The sequence below is a fragment of the Marmota marmota genome, unplaced genomic scaffold (genome assembly GCF_001458135.2).
Source record: "Marmota marmota marmota unplaced genomic scaffold, marMar, whole genome shotgun sequence".
Classification (NCBI taxonomy): Eukaryota; Metazoa; Chordata; class Mammalia; order Rodentia; family Sciuridae; genus Marmota; species Marmota marmota.
The window spans coordinates 3,324,925-3,344,166 of NW_026000169.1; the positions used below are offsets into that span (position 1 = coordinate 3,324,925).

The window sequence follows — 19,242 nt, forward strand, 5'->3', positions numbered from 1 at the left end:
CTCCCTCCCTCCCTCCCTCCCTCCCTTCCTTCCTTCCTTCCTTCCTTCCTTCCTTCCTTCCTTCCTTCCTTCCTTCCTTCCTCAAGGTCTTGCTAAATTGTCCAGGCTGGCCTTGAACTTAAGCTCCTACTGTCTCAATCTCCTGAGTAACTGGGATTCTAGCCATGAGCCACATGCCCTGGTGCCAGGGATACTTTTATTCAGCCATTTACAAGTTCTCTTCCCAAGATTGTACAAGTTTCTAACTAATGAATTTCTAGGAAAATTTATTTATGGTTGCTTACTTTCTAAATGATCACATTACAGATCATTCACACTGACTAAAGTTCCCCACTCTCTGGTATTTTTCTTCTTTATGTCTTCAAATATTGAAATTGTTTTTAATCAATTGAGTTATATGGCCATTTCACACAAGACCCAGTTTGCTCAGAGACATGAAAGAGAATGCTTCATTCATTCATCATTACTCATTCATTTATTCAATAAAAATAGGTTGATAACCTCTCTGTGCTGGAGGACTAAAGTTAATAGCTAACACTAATTTACTATTCATTATGTACTAGGAAATGCATTTTAAATAGTTTAGCATTTTATTTTATTTTGTTTTCACAAAAGTTCTGTGATAATGCTCATTATGTAGATGAAAATAACTTAAAGTTTAAGCACCTTGAGAAAAATACAGAGTTAATAAGTGGTATAGGTGAGTATGCATTCAGACATGGTGGATTTGGGGTCAAACTGCCTGGATTCCATGCCTAGCTCTTAAATATCTATGTAGTTAACATCCTGCCCACACAGAGTTTGTGGAATAATATAAGATTTCTGATTCCCTAAGTGTGAGTTTTTTGATTTCAAGTATCTACTCAAGAAATAATCTAGTAATATATATGGCTACCCCAGCTAAGCCTGGGTAGTTTCACCACAGAAAAACAAAGACCATTATTTTTGGGGTGGGTGTTGAGGTAGTGGTTCTGAAATATTTTTCTTTGAGATGTATACAATGGTAGTACATGAGTTATAATTTCTGTTATATACCCCTCTCCCTCAGTTTCGCACTTCTCACATCAATATTCTATGATTTTTTTTTCAAATGAATATATTGCTGTGCTCATTATCCTAGTTGAAAAATTATATGTACCAAATTCACAATAAGAAAAAATGTAGTGGTTTTCTACATGGGTACAGTTCCAAAGAATCATCAAAACTGACTATGAATGTTCTCATTTATTATCAAGGTCTCACTGTTTTCTTCACATTCTCCTGTAGGTTTTCATCCTCCGCAAGCACTAGTCTCTTGGGTTTGTGGGGTAGATACTTATTTCATTGGTATTGCTGATGCTGCCAAGGAGAGAAGAGAGGAGATAAAAGTATTGGCAGTTTGCCTCTCCCTGGTCTGTGTTTATAGATAGAGATAAGCCAGAGTGAGCAGGCTCTAGACCTTGGTGTGGATGCCTTTCTAAAGACTTTGCAACACTATGGCCTTAAGTTGTTGAGAAATTCTGAGCTGAAATTATAAACAGTAACAATAATGATGGAGTTGAGAGAGATATGAGAGAATATTTCAAAGGCAGATTCTGCAGTTGGGTTGCCATTAATTATGAGTGTGAATGAATTCAGCCACGTTTTTCTACAAGAGCTTAACTATTTTTTTTTTTTGTATTGTAATAGCTCTAATTTCTCTTGCTTTGGGTCATGTTTTATAACCTCATCACAGATCTTCCTGAAATATTGATCTATTGATGTTCCACTTCTTTAAGGCTTCTAGTGACTTCTTATTACCTAAAGCATGATGTTTTAAGAGTCTGTGGCATTGATTACAAGGCCCTGTACAATCAGGCCCAGTCAGAACTCTCCTGTCTAGTAAACTTCCTTTCCCTTTTTCCTGCCTGCCTCCTCTATCCTACACATCCTACACCCTAGCCACCTGGAATTTCAGAGAGTCCCTAAAGACACTGGGCTATCTGAAATCCCTGGGATTTGGCATATGCTGTTCTCTACTTGAAATGATATTTCTTTTCTTTCATTGAAAACCACCATTTCCACTGTGAGTCCCATGTGGTCCTCTGTTGGGAAACCTTCCTCAGTTTTCCCAGAGACCTCCTGGTATGGAGCAGCCACAATCCTTTGCTCAACATCTTGTGCATCACGCAGTATTTCCAAGTGTATAATTTTGTTCATGTTTCATTTTCTCAAACTAAAAATCCTCTCAGGCTAATTATGTTGCTTTATCCATTGTCAGGGTCTCCACTCACAATAGAGAATGTCATATAGGGAGTATCAGTGAGTAAATTTTACTTCCTGCCCTAGCTTTAGAACGTCTTATCCTTATAATGACCATGACAAAACCAAAACAAACAAACACAAAAACTTGAGAAGATAAAAATGCTATAATTTATATGCTAACTTTCCCAGTCAAGTTTTACTCTGTCTAGAATTTTCCACATATTTAAGTAATTTCCCCTTATGTGTGTGTGTGTGTGTGTGTGTGTGTGTGTGTTTTGCTTTGTGTGATTTTTTTCTCAGTCAACCATGGTCAGAAAATCTTATGTGGAAAATTCCAGAGATAAAAATTTTTAAGTTTTGAATTGTGTTCCCTTCTGAAGAGTGTGGTGAAATCTTGTACTATCTTACTCTAACCCTGATAGGATGTGAATCATCCCTCTGTCCAGCATTTCCACAGTAATTAGTGATTAATGGGTGACCACATCATTTACTTCACTTCATCTTATCACATAGGCACTGTATCATCTAGCATCATCACAAGAAGGGTGAGTACAGTTCAATAAGATATTTTGAAATATTTCTGTCAGAGAGAGAGAACAAGCATATGTGCACAAACTTTTATTATATATTATTATAATCTTCCTATTCTCTTATTAGTTATTGTTGTTAATCTCTTACTGTGCCTAATTTATAAGTTGAATTTTATCATAAGTATGTTGTATAGAGAAGAACATAGTAGAGAGGGTTTGGTACTATCTTTGGTTTTTAGGCATCCACTGGGGCTCTTGGAATATGTCCCTCATGGGATGAGGTACCTAATGTAGTGCTATTGCATCAATTCTTTTTTTTTTTTTAGAGGTAGTTGAAGAGAAAAGAGGCGGGGGGTCAGGGTTGGAGGTACCAGCTACAAAGCAGCCTTTCTCTAATCAGTCAGTTCCACCATTACTGAAGACCAATTTCCATGTTTTGAGCTCCCCATCAAGCTTACTCAGAATAAAAAATAACTTTTATCTTAAAAAAGTGTTCTAGGATTCTAACAAGAGTGGGTTCAATTTCAATCAAGATTACCTTTAAGCAGCTGGCAGTTATATGTGCTCAGGTTTCCAGCAGACCGCAATTGCAACCAATTTCCTTTTGGATGGTAGCTGGTATTTACCACTTCAAAAAATTCATATGGAGGGATTAGGACTTCCTTCTTGAGGGAGAAGTCTTGTACAGGTACACCCATGCAGGTAAATATGGTAAACAGCGTTTGACTCCCAAACTTCTGTGTCTCTTCTTTCGGGAAGGGGATGGAAATGAATTGGCCAAATCGAATGGTGGCACCTATGTGGGCTTTGAAGTTGACCTCCTTCATGCTATGATGCACCTCATAACACAAGGTACCATTCTTCACAAGGATCTCTTTCCTCAGCAGCTGGATTGCTGAGGTCAGGTAGTAGTGTAGGTATTTGAAATGGAATGAATGTCTATACTGCTGAGGAGACCTGGCAGCAGTGGCCATGGCATTAGAAAAGTCAGAGCGCATATTGTTATTCAATGTGTAAACCAGGAGAGCCACAGCATGTGTTGTTGTCATGTCCTTGGGGAGATCTTTTGCTTGGTTCAGCCAGGTTAAGTGGGCTTTGTGCCACACCTTGGAGTAATTCTTATGGGTATCTAGTTCCTTTCTGAAATAATCTCCTTGATTTAGCTCCTTCATGACCTGTTCGCTACAGCCTTGGTACTGATCATCAAAGGAATCTGGCGCCAAATCAAAGGCAATTTCAGCTGCAACCTATAAATGTAAAAAAACACCTTGATTTTAATTATTCAAATCAGATTTACTATACTTTGTAAAGCCAAATCTTCTCAAAACCAATATTTGCTGAAATAAATTTTATTCAATATCATTATAATGCATCCAGTGTAATGATCCCTACATCATTTCTATGCCAGTGACCTGTGCCAACAATTGAATTTGGTTTCATAAATATTATTGAAAGGTGAAAAAATTCACTGGGAGGAAATAACCCTTTTTGTAGAACTGAAACCATAGTGTTTTTGCATGCTGAATACTTGGAAGAAAAATTATTCAACCTTATCGTTTCATTATACTTTCTGTTTCCTCTCCTCTCCTCACCCCTTTGTATTCTTTAATGCATGTTATAAGGAACATCTCTTTTATGAATGCCTAAACCTATATTAAATCTTTGAATTTTATTGAATAAAAGTCTTAAGTGATGAGTGATGTTGATTTCTCTATGGGAGTCCAGTAATAACAACCCTGTTATTACCCGGATTCTGAAAAAAAAATGAGGTAAAAATAATCAAGGCCAAATTATCTTTCTTTTTACTGAATAAGTCCATGTGGAAGCACACATCTGTAGGTGTGATGGCAAGTGGGCTTCTTCTGAAGAATAAATTCAAAAAGGATTCAGGCTTGTCCTCTCAGTTACAGGCAGTAGTGGACCGAGGCCTCCCAGGTAAGATTCTTGTCATGGAGGAGGACAGAACTCATGCCCTTTGCTATCAGACTAACTCATTCTCAATAGGAGGAAGGGGAGCAGAGCCCAACTGTGTGTTCCCAGTTATTCTTCCTAATGTTGACAGTGAAGTAGTTTGTCTCTCCTATTTCCCACTCCAGGAGTGGGAAAAGGCTTTCTTTTTTAATGGGTAGCCAATTGAACATTAAGCTTATTGACATCTAGTGTATTCGAACTGAAGTTAGAGATTTGAATGGAGGTTCATTAAATATCATTAGTTTATAATTTAGGGTCCTGTATGAATTATCAAAATTTAAATAGATGCTTCTTTCTTTGCAAAGCCATGATGCTTTTCTAATAAATACTACTTATTGGAAGACTCTACCTGATGTCAAGGCTGTTGGGACTGGAACCCAAAAACATATCATTTGGTACCTTTACTATGTGATTTATGTTCTAGTTGTATAAACTAGAACACAATTTTCAGACTGGTTAAATGATTTTAACCGATAACTCTTTAGAGCAGATTTCCAAATAAATTTACAGAATCTATTTAAGCCAAGCCAAGCCAAGCCAAACCAATAGTATCATGTTCTGTCAGATCTGATAAATTTCAAAAGTAGATTTCAAATATATACTCTGTCATCTTTTAACATGAGGTTATTTTCAACATATAGATCTTCAAGTTAGAACACTTATAAATAAGTTGGTCTATAGGATACAGTTTAAACCCATAAAGATTTGGTTGGTTTTGCATTATTTGTCCTATGGAAGCAGTATTTTAATTATGGTGGAGAATTAAGAAGTAACTCCATGATACTAGCTTCCATAATGCCCAACTTATCAACAATAAGGAATTTTTAATTTTTAATAATTATTTTCAATAGTCTTCACTATCATCATTTGCTAAAATGTCTGTATGAAATTAGATCCCAAGTGCCCAAGGTTTGGGTCATTTAGAGTTTGCCTCTAGGTGAATATCCTATTGGAACACTGACCTTAGAAAGGTCACCTCCTCAATTGCTCCATACCTCAGCACTCCCAGTGTGTGTCTGCAGACCACAGAGCAGCAGCAGGAGTGGCAGCTGCACTCCTTGGAGCCAGATCCCCATCCCACGAGCCACAGGAGTCCGGAGAAAAATCCTCTTGCATCTGTTGATCAGTAGATGTATGTAAATAGTACCCTTTTGCACTGGCAGCTTCATCCCCAAATGAGTTCTCAGAGTTCTCCTTTGGGGTTTTCTTTGAATAAGTCTCAACAGGAAACTTCTCTGCTCCTGTCTGTGTTAAGACTTCTGTTGATCAACAACAACTAACAGCTTTCCTGTGACGAGAAATCAATTCCAGCGTTTTTTTGAAAAGTTGAAATTTCTGTGAAACAGCCAGATGTATGTGCCAAATAAGGGTTTCCAGTGAACTCAAGTTAGTTTCATTAAAAAAAAAAAAAAATCCCTAATTTACTCTGTATTCAGGGGAATGCCAAAGACATGTTAAGGGTCAGGTTCTGCAGTTCTGCCTCAAATTTCCCAGAAGAGCAGGAAAAGGCATTCTTTGTACTGAGTGTGGGGCCAAATAGCATTATCTTGAGTCCCAGGCTCCCACTGTGAATAACAAGATAGGCATGTGCAGGGTGGCTGGGCCCAGCCATACAAGGTGGGCCTCTGTCAGGCTCATCTGCTGCTGCTGATAGACCCTGCCTGGGATGCCTTTTGGGTTATTGTCACAAAGAAGGCTCTTTTCACAGCTTTTCTTCGGTACACTGAAACACCCCAATCCAGAGATTGTAGATTTTTGGGTCCATAGCTTTTCCTGTTTTTTCTTCTAAAAACATCAGGTCTTCAATTAACTCTATTTCAATCTACAGTGAATCCTAATGATAGTCAGAAAACTGCCTGTGTCTAGCTGGCAAAAATCAAAGGTAGAATTCAGCATGTAAAGCTAATCTAGCTCAGACGTGCGGTCAACGCTTTCAGGCGTTGAATATCCTTCCTTCGTCTATTTCTAACTCCTCCAGACAGTGGTTTTTCTTGTGGATATTTGCCACTTATACTTCCCAATTCACTATCTGTTGAGAGGGCTAAATCCTGTTCTTGGAAATTCTGGTATTGATTTTTTTTTTTCCCAGCAACCTAAGTATTTTTTAGTATATTTTCTTATAATCATAACAGTTCTGTCTCATTAACAAAAGTTCAGAATGTTTAAAAAAGCATAAAAGAAAAAACAAAAATCATCTATAACCCCTTACATGGAGAAATTTAAATTTTGATTTTATACACACACACACACACACACGCACGCACTCCTGAACTGAAATGGTACAGTATATAGTTTGGCCTACTGTTTTCTCTCTTACTATTTCAATGTAAACATGTTCCCACATAATTTCACACTTATTTATGATTGAACTACAGCATTCCAAAAGTGCTACCGTGCAATGTAACAGCACAGTGGACCTATGGACTGTAGTGTCTCTAAGCAAATCAGTTAGTGAGGAGAACATGGACTCCTGAGAAAGATACTTCTGTTCAACTCCTGACTCACCTGCTTCCTTAATATTCAACCTTGGACAAGCTACTTAATCTTTCAGTTCCTCAATTGCTTTTTGTGTTAGATGGTGACGATGATAGTATCTCCCTCACTGAAATGACATGTTTGTAACTTTCCAGTCAGTATCTGGCATCTATAGATTTCTCAATAAATGAAATCAATTATCATTACTTCTTCCAGTTTATTTGATAAACATATCTGGCTAGTTTTCAACTTTGTGCTATTATAATCAACAACTTGTGAATATATTTTGAACAAAATCTTTGTGCGTTTTCTCACAATTTTTAAGACCCTGTTCTAGAGATGATGTTAGGGGACAGACAGATGTGAATGGTGGGAACCTGAGGATAAAGGAATAACTCTATAAAATGGGCCCACAGTGCAGATCCCCTACATGCTTTCTTTTCCAGGAAGAAATTTACCTGCAGCCCTGCCTGGCCTTAGTGGACAGGGGTCACATTTCTCAGGAAACTACCTGTTAACTGCAGGAGAAATGCAGACCCAAGATAATGTCAGTGGGAGCAATCCAGGAGAGTTTTGTGACCAGATCCTGAAACTCTGGGCAATGAGGATAGTTCCTCCTAACCACAAAAACTGTAAAAAATAGTATTGTTAAGAATCCAATTGGAACTGGTCAGCATGAGCCAAGATGACTTAGAGTTGCCATGACAGTGGGGACTTGAAAGTCTGATATCACCCTGCTGAGAGCCAAAACTCAAGAGGTGGATCTGGGTGGGACTCTCTGGAAATTCTCTGGGATCTCCAATAAAACTGGAGAGCAGGAGAGGCATGTTGTGTCTCTCTTCTCTGAGAGGACCCACTTTCTCCCTTGAGAATGTTCTCTTTCCCTTCCCCCATCCCTTTAGTAAACTCATTCCTGTTATTCTGGGCAACATGTTGGAAATCTTTCTGACTTGATCACAAGAATTGGGGTTTGAAAAGGAGGTCTTCATGCTGCCTCAGTTTCTTGGAAGGCCCCAGCTCCGCAACAATGACCATTAATCAAAGGAATACATATTGTTTGGATTTGATGGTTCCCACTAGCAATGTATGAAAATCTCCTGTTTTAGTCAGTTTTCTCTAGAGGAACAGAACTAACAGGAGGTATGATTATAAAAAAGGGATTTATTAGATTGGCTTACACAACCAGAAGCTGGGTAGTCCACAATGGCTGTCTGCAGGCTGGAGAGCTGGAAGAACCAGTAGCTGCACAGTCCATGATGCTGAAGCCTCAGAATAACAGTCCAGGACTGAAGGCTTCTGGAAACTCCCTGGAGAATCACTAGCAGAGTCCGCTTGGAAAGAATGAAGGAGAGTCTGATGACCTCAGGAGATCCCAGCAGCAATCAAGAACCCATTCAAGAAGAATGAGTTTGCATCTGCTGCTGCTTCCTTGTTCTTCCAAATTTTATTCCACCCAAGCCGCCAACCTCCAACCTCCAACAAGCTGCCCATGCTTAAGGAGGGCCTCCACTTCAGTTGGCTATCTCAGACGCCAATCATTCCTTGACACGCCCTCATTGACACACCCAGAAGCCTTTTAATCTTTGGCATCTCTCTCTCTTTTTTTTAAATATATTTTTTTTAGTTGTCAGTGGACCTTTATTTTATTTATTTATATGTGCCATGCTGAGAATCAAATCCAGTGCCTCACACATGCTAGGCAAACACTCTACCACTGGGCTACAACCCCAGCCCTTTAGCATCTCTTAATTCAATCAAGTTGACAATTCAAATTAACCATTACACCTCTATTCGGGCTTTCAAAATTCTTCGTTATTAAATGTTACTTCAGGATATTGAGGTGTTATGGAGAGAACTTGAGTTATAGATTGAAAATTTGTATTATGAGTCTAGTTCTCCAAATGCTGGCTGAACTAATTTAAAATGAGTGGTCTGTGCTGATCCTCGGTTTCCTTAACTTTATAGAGTTGAAAATATTATATAAAGCAATAATAGTTTTATTTCACTGAGAGTGTATGGTGCTTTACTATCTGTTGAGAGAGCTAAATCCTGTTTTTGAAAATTCTGGTATTGATTTTTTTTTTCAGCAACCTAAGTATTTTTTAGTATATTTTCTGATAATCATAACAGTTCTGTCTCATTAACAAAAGTTCAGAATATTTAAAAAAAAGCATAAAAGAAAAAACAAAAATCATCTATAAACCCTTACATGGAGAAATTTAAATTTTGATCTTATACACACACACCTTCACACACACTCACACTCCTGAACTGAAATGGTACAGTATATAGTTTGGCCTACTGTTTTCTCTCTTACTACTTCAATGTAAACATGTTCCCACATAATTTCATACTTATTTATGTTTGAACTACAACATTCCATCATGTAAGTGTTATCAGGCAATGTAATAGCACAGTGGACCTATGGACTGTAGTGTCTCTAAGCAAATCAGTTAGTGAGGACAACATGGACTCCTGAGAAAGATACTTCTGTTCACTTCCTGACTCGCCTGCTTTCTTAATAAGCACAATTCACAATAGCAAGACTGTGGAACCAACCTAGATGCCCTTCAATAGACGAATGGATAAAAAAATTTGGCATTTATACACAATGGAGTATTACTCTGCATTAAAAAATGACAAAATCATAGAATTTGCAGGGAAATGGATGGCATTAGAGCAGATTATGCTAAGTGAAGCTAGCCAATCCCTAAAAATCAAATGCCAAATGTCTTCTTTGATATAAGGAGAGTAACTAAGAACAGAGTAGGGATGAAGAGCATGAGAAGAAGATTAACATTTAACCGGGATGAGAGGTGGGAGGGAAGGGGAGAGAGAAGGGAAATTGCATGGAAATGGAAGGAGACCCTCAGGGTTATACAAAATTTCATACAAGAGGAAGTGAGGGGAAAGGGGAAAATATACTAAAAAATACTTAGGTTGCTGAAAAAAAAAATCAATACCAGAATTTTCAAAAACAGGATTTAGCTCTCTCAACAGATAGTAAAGCACCATACACTCTCAGTGAAATAAAACTATTANAGGGGAGAGGAGGGGAGGGGGGATGGTGGAGGATGGAAAGGCAGCGGAGCACAACAGACACTAGTATGGCAATATGTAAATCAATGGATGTGTAACTGATGTGATTCTGCAATCTGTGTATGGGGTGAAGGTGGGAGTTCATAACCCACTTGAATCAAAGTGTGGAATATGATATATCAAGAACTATGTAATGTTTTGAACAACCAACAATAAAAAATTAAAAAAAATATTCAACCTTGGACAAGCTACTTAATCTCTCAGGTCTTGCTAAGTTGCTTAGGGCTTTGCTAAATTGCTGAGGCTGTTTTTTTTTTTAATATTTTTAGTTGTAGATGGACACAATAATTTTATTTTATTTTTATGTGGTGCTGAGGCTCACATATGCTAGGTGAGGGCTCTACCACTGAGCCACAATGCAGCCTCCTCGGTTTGGCTTTGAACTCTCAATTCTCCTGCCACAGCCTCCTGAGGTTTGGGATTACAAGCTGCTCCACCACCTCCTTTTTATTATTGTCTTAAAGATTTTAATTTCCCTAGTGTGACTATCACTTCCAGAATAAGACCACTAGAGGGCAGCAGAAACTTTTGTAACCTTTTCATAACACTCCTTTGTCCAAAGGTTTTTTTTTTCTTTTTTTTTTAATTGGTTGTTCAAAACATTACATAGCTCTTGACATATCATATTTCGTACATTAGATTCAAGTGGGTTATGAACTCCCATTTTTACCCCAAATACAGATTGCAGAATCACATCAGTTACACATAAAGGGAAAAAGAACTGGAGGAAGGCAGAGAGGAAGAGCCAACTGGGGTGGGAAAAGGTCCAATGTATGTTGTGTATGTATACATTTTTTGAATTAAAATAAAAGCAAATGTTTTCTGACAATATTTAGCATCATTAAAACCCATCTTTTGCCTTCAAGCCTCTCATTAAGGTTCCTATGTGATAGTTTGGTATTAGTTAATTTACAGTTGAGGTACACTCACTTGTCATTTGCTTGATGATACTGAATTCTTCAAAATGCAATCTGTGCTATCTTGGTGGGAAAAAGGATATAGACTTTTAATCTGTACAGACCTGTTAGAATTTTGCCTCTTTATTTTCTAGCTTTTGTGAATTTGAACAAGCCATATTAGTTTTCTTTCTCATTTTCTCCGCAAGCAAAAGTGGAAGATAGCAAACACCAGTTTCAGGGTTGTGTTGCAATGAAATTGAAATAATCTACAAAACACCAGAGTGGCCCATGGACCAAACTGTTTCAGAAGCAGGTTGGGGAATCAAGCATGAACTCTTGAGAAAGAATTTGTGGTTCAATTTTCTGGCTTTCCCTTTTCCATTATGTTTGACCTTGGGCAAGCTACTTAACCTACTCCTCAGTTTCCTAAGATTCTTAATGCCACTTGCACTATCAGTTGCTCAATGTGTGCTCTTTACACTCTGCTAGGTACTCGAAGACCCACAACTCATGGGATAGCCAACAAAGTGAGAACATATTTTTATTTATTTTTTATAAATAGCTATTTAAGAATAAGTTTTCTAATTTTCTGGAAATGTTTTCTAGATTAAATTCTAGGCCAGGTGCGGTGGTGCATGCCTGTTATCCCAGGGGCTCGGGAGGAAGATCATGAGTTCAAAACCAGCCTCAGCTAAAGTGAGGCTCTAAGCAACTCAGTGAGACTTGTCTCTAAATATAATAAAAATAGGGCTGAGGATGTGGTTCAGTGGTTGAGTGCCCCTGAGTTCAATCCTCAATACCTTTTCCCCCTGAAAAAAATTCTAGACACCCCAGACAAATTTTCTAAAACTACTTTCAGAGCATGGCTCAAAGTAGTCATTAGAGGGCCTTGTCCAGGGAGGAGCTGTATCTTTTTCCATGGCCCCTAGGCTTGGCATGTCCTCTCAGTTCTTATTTGGATCTTGTTGAACTTCTTTAGATCTGTGTCAATTTTATAGGGTTGTTTTACTGCCAGATATTTTTGTTATTCACAGGAAAGTGATCTTATAGAAACCCCATAGTTTGGTAGACAGAACAGTTTTGAGTTATTTGTGTTTTAACCTGTCACCCCTCATTTAACTTCAATACCCTTATAAAAATGAGCAAAGCTCCCTCAGTTATTTTCTATTTTTTATAAACTGTGACCGTCCTCTTCCACATTGTTGACAGAACAACTTATGCTGCACAGACTCTGCATGCAACAGTTGGCATTCAAAAAGTGTTGAATGAGGAGTTGTGGCTCCGTGGTGGAGCACTTGCCTATCATGTGTGGGGCACTAGGTTCGATTCTCAGCACCATATATAAATAAATGTGTAAAATAAAGGTCCATTGACATCTAAAATAATCTTTTAAAAAAGTGTTGAATGAATGAATGTTTCCAAATTTCAATAACTGGACATGACTCATCACCCCAGGAAATCCACTCTTTCTGGGAAAGATAGGACAGAATTCTTAGGGCCCATAAGAGGTTCTGAGTCCCAGGCTCACAGATTGACAAATGTCCAAGGACTATGATTGATTTGTCCACAGCTCTGGAGGCCCAGTGGGTGCTAGAAGATCCAATATAATCTCATAACTGGGGTAGAGCAGAGTGAATTGAGACTACTAAGAGAGGGAGTAGCCATAAGTTTTGACTTGTTTCCTATGGATATAATTGAATACCTTAGATTAAGTAATTTAGAAAGAATAAAGATTTATGTAGCTAATGGTTCTGGAGGCTGAGACATCCAAGAACATGATGCCAGTGCCTGGTGAGGGCCTTCTTGTTATCTTAAGGGCATCACATTGAACTGTTACAGTGATTATGCTAACTCTGGATTCTGTTCCTCTTCTTATAAAGCCACAAATGCCATCATCAGGGATCCTATCCTCTGACCTCATTTCATTGTAATCATCTCCCAAAGGATCCACCTTCAAATACCATTAGCATATACATTTGGGGATGAAGTGTCTAACACATTAATGTTGGGGGGACATATTCAAACCACAGTGCCATTCATTTATGCAGTTTTTAATAATGTATTTGCAAAGCATGAGCTCTGTGTGAGGCCCTGGGGATGCAGCAATAGCCAACCAGGTATGATCCCAGCTTGCAGGAACCCAGATCTATGCAATGTTAAGGGCCAGCCCCTAGGTAACAAGGGCTTTGCAGTTGGGAGGAGATGCAGGCAAAAGGCTTCATTTTGCAAAGGGGATGTAATTAATGATGTTAATTACTGAGAGAATGACAATTAGAAGTGAGGTATAGTACCAAGACCATCAATTTTTAGCGGAGGATGAAAGGTTTAAAATTTTCAAGACATAGGGTTGAAGGTACTGAAAGTTACATTTCTAGGAAGACTTAGTCTAGATAAGTCTGAGCCCAAGTTCCAGAATGGAGAGAATAGCAACTGAAGATCCAGCATTTCCATGAGGGCACTCTGCTCTGGGTCCCCCTGAGACACCTACATGAAGCTGCATGTGAGGCAGTCTGGATACAGGGCGGGACTGAGCTTTCAAAGGTGGAATAAGGAAGAATTAGGATGACAAAATCGGCAATGAATCAAGGAGAAGGCAGCATTATCACATGAACATCCCTGCAGCCTCATTCAAGTGAGGTTCCTTATATGTCTGTGTTTCGGATTTAAAGAACGCGTGTGTGTGTATGTGTGTGTATATGTGTGTGTACATATATGTGTAATGATATAGTATTCTGGAGGTAAGTATTTCTTCACACTCTAGAGTTTTCTTTTTTTAATTAATTTTTTAAAAAATTTATATATGACAGTGGAATGCATTTCAATTCTTATTGCACATATAGAGCATAATTTTTCATATCTCTGGTTGCATATAAAGTATATTCACACCAATTCATGTCTTCATACATGTACTTTGGATAATAATGTCCATCATTTTCCACCATCATTTCTAACCCCATGCCCCCTCCTTTCCCCTCCCACCCCTCTGCCCTAAATAGAGTTTGCCTATTCCTCCCATTCACCCCCTCGCTACCCCACTATGAATCAGCCTCCTTATATCAGAGAAAACATTCGGCATTTGGTTTTTTGGGATTGGCTAACTTCATTTAACATTATCTTCTCTAACTCCACCGATTTACCTACAAATGCCATGATTTTATTCTCTTTTATTGCTGAGTAATATTCCATTGTGTATATTTGCCACATTTTTTTTATCCATTCATCTACTGAAGGGAATCTAGGTTGGCTCCAAGGTTTAGATATTGTGAATTCTGTTGCTATAAACCTTGATGTGGCTGTGTCCCTGTAGTATGCTGTTTTTAAGTCCTTTGGGTATAGACTGAGGAGAGGGACAGCTGGTTCAAATGGTGGTCCCATTCTCAATTTTCCAAGAACTATCCATACTGCCTTCCATATTGGCTGTATCAATTTGCAGTCCCACCAACAGTGTATGATACACTTTAGAGTTTTCTGTTGCACAGTGCTCCAGCATGTCCCCACTTTGGCAATGATTTTCTTTGAAGCCCTGGTTATTTCTCATGTACACAAAGCTTGCTGAGTGGGTTGAGGTTGACACCAACCACAGCAGATCTCTGCATTGCATGGATTAATGGTTGTGCACTTAGTTGTACAATTACTTTGAAACTAAGATACTTCTGTTTTGGTATGATGGTTTCATATTTAATAATCCCTTCTTTATGAATTTCCAGTTTGTTCATTAAGGTATAATGAACTGAAAGCCCTTTTACCACATTTATATCAACACCCTGTGTCTTAAGTCCCTTTCTTTTATTTCTACACTGTGTGTGTCCAGTACTCTGGACAAAGGGGTATAATCCAGGGAAGATGAATCTTACTTTTCCTGATGGATCATATGAGTAAATGCTTTGTGTGGCTCAACAGTCTGCCCCTTGAAGTTTTTCTTTAATCTATTTCCCCAATGAAGATAATGGCTCTTAATCCAACTCCTCCTTCCCTGGGGTTGCAAACCATCCCCTAGAAATATACTTCTAATATCCTCAGCACCAACTGTATTGAACAATTTGTAGCTTCTGTCCACCCAGGCCTTTCTCCTCCACCCAGGTACTGCTTCTCTGTGATGTCAGTCAGCTGAAGGTTGGTTAGTCAGCTTTTTGTCACTGTGACAACCAGTGAAAAACAACATAGAGAAAAAGAGATTTATTTTGCGTCAATTTCAGAGGTTTCAGTCCATGATCAGCTAGCTGCATTGCTTTGGGCCTGATGTGAGGCAGAACATCATGGCAGAAGAGCATGGCCAAAGAAAGCTACTGACTATTTATTTCATGGAAGAAGAGAGATAGAGAGAGAGATAGATATAGACAGAGAGAGAAAGAGATATAGATAGAGAGATAGAGATAGAAAGAGAGAGAGAAACAAAAGAGACCCAGGACAAAAAGTACCCTCCTAGGGTCTGCCCCCAGTGACCTTCTTTCTTGAACTAGGCCCGACCTCCTATAGTTTCCACCATCTTCCAATAATCCATTCAAATTATTAATCCATCAAATGGATTAATCCATTAATGAGGTTAGGGTCCTCATGATCCAATCATATCCTGAAAGCCCACTCTGAACATTTTTTTTCCTGGGGACCAAGATTTTAACTCTTCAAACTTTGAGGGACAAACACTTCATATCCAAACCATAAATAAAGATGAAGTCTGACAAAGTCACCATTCATTCCCGCCATTTTGTGGGAAGTAAGCCCTTTTGTTCCTGGGTGGAATGGGGATAGAGAATAGTGGAGAGTTTTATGTTCATGCTATAGCTGTTTTCCTCTTGGGTTCTGCGAGTATCTGAGGTCAAATCCATTCTGCCAGTTTAAAGATGAGTTTTCTTTCAAAGACTCATCCGTTTGAGATAAGATTTCACCCATAAACTTATATTGATCTTCTTTTTATGTTATTCACAATCCTACCAGGTTTTATGCTAACAGATCTTTTGCTTTTTCCTCTGAGACACATTACAAATCTTGCATTGACTAGCAACAAATTTACAAGCCTAAATCCCATTTCTCTACTCACCACATTTTTTCCCTACTGAACAGAGGGGAAAATATTTCAGTCCATGTTACCCTCAAAGTAATATCTTATCAAATAAAACTCATATCAGTTTTATCTAGTTACAACTCATTCACTGTTATTTAGAATAATCCATCACTGCTTTTTCCTAATATTTGAGGATGCTGTTCTGTTCTTCCAAATTTTCTTTTTCCAGACTCAACATTCGGACTCAGCTTCTCATAAGACTATATCCAGACTATCAGCATGGCCATTTTCCTTTTTGTGGATTCCAGCAAGTCAGTGACCCTTGTGAAATGTGGCCCAGGACACTGCACATGTGACCAACCCATGGGACCAAAAGCTTTTGTTTTGACTCTCTCCTTTCACTGATATAACCTAAGTTGAAGCAGTTTTATTTTCTTTTTGGACGATTATGTCAGTCTTTGACTCACTGAATTTTTACCTGTTAGAAATCATAATTATTCCCAGATGAACTTCTATTATTAAGTCAGGTCTTTCCAATCCTAGGCACCTGTAAATTTGAAGTAGATTTATCAAGTCGAATTTTAGAACCTTACACTTATGCATATGAAACCTTTATTTGAGCTTGTCAAAGACTTCATGAATCCTAATACGAAGTGCATTAACAATTACTCTTGGCTTAATTTCATGCAAAACAACTGGAATACTATTCTTTTCATATCTTCATTTGAAACATTTATTTAAAAATATTAAAAATAGTACAGGATTAAGTAGAGATTCCCAGACATGACAATAAGAACATCCTTTAGGTGGAAAATGATACAATTTAAAATTATTTTCAGTTATGCATTAACCAGTTGCTCAATCAGGTTTGAACACAGAAAAATCTGCTGACATCTTATTATGGATCACACAACTTGTCAGATTAATTCAGAAGCTATTTTCAATTTAGTATGCTTAAAATTATTTAAAAATGTTTGAATGCCTTCAGGTAGGTCATGCATTCTTCATAGAGTCATAATACACACCTTTTCCCCCTAGATTGGTTTAATAATGTATATATATTTTTAACTTGAACTCCTTAGGCATTCGAGTTTGCCAGCTCTATCTGAATCATTCCACTTAGTCTATAGAAACCTTATGAATTTGCAACTCCCACCATAAAAATCAGAAAAAGTCAACTAATCTACAAAATCATAAATTTTATTGAATCTATAAAAAGAGACAAGGTGACAGGATATCAAAGTGGACTGAATTTCATACAGTGATAGACCCTCTGAGGAAGGACTTCATCTTTTTGAAGTAAAGGATAGAGAGCCACATGCCATTAAAGCAGGTAAAAAGTACACAGTTAAATTTTTAACAAATTCCAAAGGCCAATTATAGGCTAATGAGATACTTTAGAATCTGCTGGAAACCCAGACCAAGGAGAATTGGGTCATCATCAAGCTCTTTCTCATGAGTTCTGCTGGGTATCCATTAAGATTGAGGACAGGATAAGAGATCAGAGAGACTCCTCCTTGGAGATTCAAACTGTCACCCTGTTTTCTGATTCTGCTTTTCAATTTAAAGAAAAAGCCATGTGCCCTGGGGGTGGGGAAGGGACATAGGTCTGAATTAGGAGTCTGTAATGATATAAAGCAGAAGGGGGAAGAGGTGGGAAATTTCCATGCAAATCCCTCAAAGATATTAGGCAGAGTTTGGCAGGGAGACAAGGGCCCTCCACTCAACAGGACTCACAGCAAGGAGCCAGCAAGCAACCCCAGACTACTGCAGAGGGAAGAGAAGGCTGTGGAGGCAACCTTGCTTTTGGAGTGCAGGTTGCAGGACCTCCTGAGAACTGAGAGCAGGGCAGAAAGAGGAGAGCCCTCAGCACCTCAGACCCCACACAAGCTCGAGGTAACAGCGGCCCATGGCTGAAGGAGTTTGAAGTGGTGCCCTGAAGAGAACAAAACCAAACCCAAGGAACTAAAACTGCCGGCCAGATGGACTCAACTCCTGCGCTGATTGCCCCAGAGGACATGTGTTCATTTCAGCACATGAGCCACACTTACTCAGTCTTTGCTGTTTTTCTACAAATAGCATCCAGCAGTAAATCAGAAGTTTTCTCTCTCTTTCTCTCTCTCTCATACACACATATCATCATCATCACCATCATTATCACCATCATCATCATGAGAGAAAGCAACCTACAGAACCATCCTCAGAGCTGATCCAGACATTGGAGCTATTAGACAGGGACATGTACCTCACTGTTTTCACTTCTTTGTCTTCTTATGCCACATTGTTTGCTTAATTTTCTCTTAGGTCTTCCTGAAACTTCTTTAGGCTATAAGACTTTGCTATAATTTTTTTTCCAATTTCTGTTGCTTTTACTTAGGCATCTTGGAGCTATTACTATTGCTTACATAAATATAATAATTAGAGCTTCATCATTTTAATACGTTTATTCTACAACTTGACCTCATTTTATTGTTAAAACTTAGGTTCTGTGAAGCTGAGAAGACACGAGAATTTCGTTTTTGATGAGGTGTTTGAACTCCCCCAGTGATTTCAAAGGATTCCTCATTCTTCATACACTCAGCAGCTCATTGTGTTAGAAGTTAACTATATCTTTATTCAAGTGCATGTGCTCTGGAGGAAATGGGTAGTATGTTTTGGTGTTGTTACTTCCATTGATTTCTGTTTATTTTGTTGTTATTGTTATTCTTTAGTGTTTTCTTGTTTGAAATTATAATTTTGCAGATCCACCAGCTATTGATAAGTTGTGCACTTTGTGATTCTGAGAACCAGGAAAACTCTTGTGCTGTTTTCTGTCCTGAACAGTGAAGGATGGTCTTGTTGCCTCATTCCCTTTCTTCCGTTTTCAGTCAGCCCTCACCCACTTGTTTCTATTCATACGTTCAGGCTTGTGGGTTATGGTCCTGAGAAAATAATATTACTATTCTGATTCAATATGCAATGCACACCAAACAAATACATCATTATTATTCTCAAGAGTGTAAACTTTGTGAGGCTAGAAACCATGTCTTTTATTCCGTCATCT

The 19,242-nt window shown here is 38.4% G+C and overlaps 1 protein-coding gene across 1 annotated transcript in view; it reads right to left on the reverse strand.

The window, feature by feature from the left end:
• Art4 (ADP-ribosyltransferase 4 (inactive) (Dombrock blood group)) overlaps positions 1 to 6,132 on the reverse strand; it is a 12,929-nt gene extending 6,797 nt beyond the window's left edge. Inside the window, exons 1-2 of the mRNA XM_015498195.2 lie at positions 5,720 to 6,132; positions 3,292 to 4,000 (exon numbers count right to left, since the gene is read on the reverse strand). Of these exons, the coding sequence (XP_015353681.1) occupies positions 3,292 to 4,000; positions 5,720 to 5,893 (883 nt within the window). The 5' untranslated portion in view covers positions 5,894 to 6,132. The remainder of the gene's footprint in view (positions 1 to 3,291; positions 4,001 to 5,719) is intronic.
• Between the last annotated feature and the right edge of the window lie 13,110 nt (positions 6,133 to 19,242).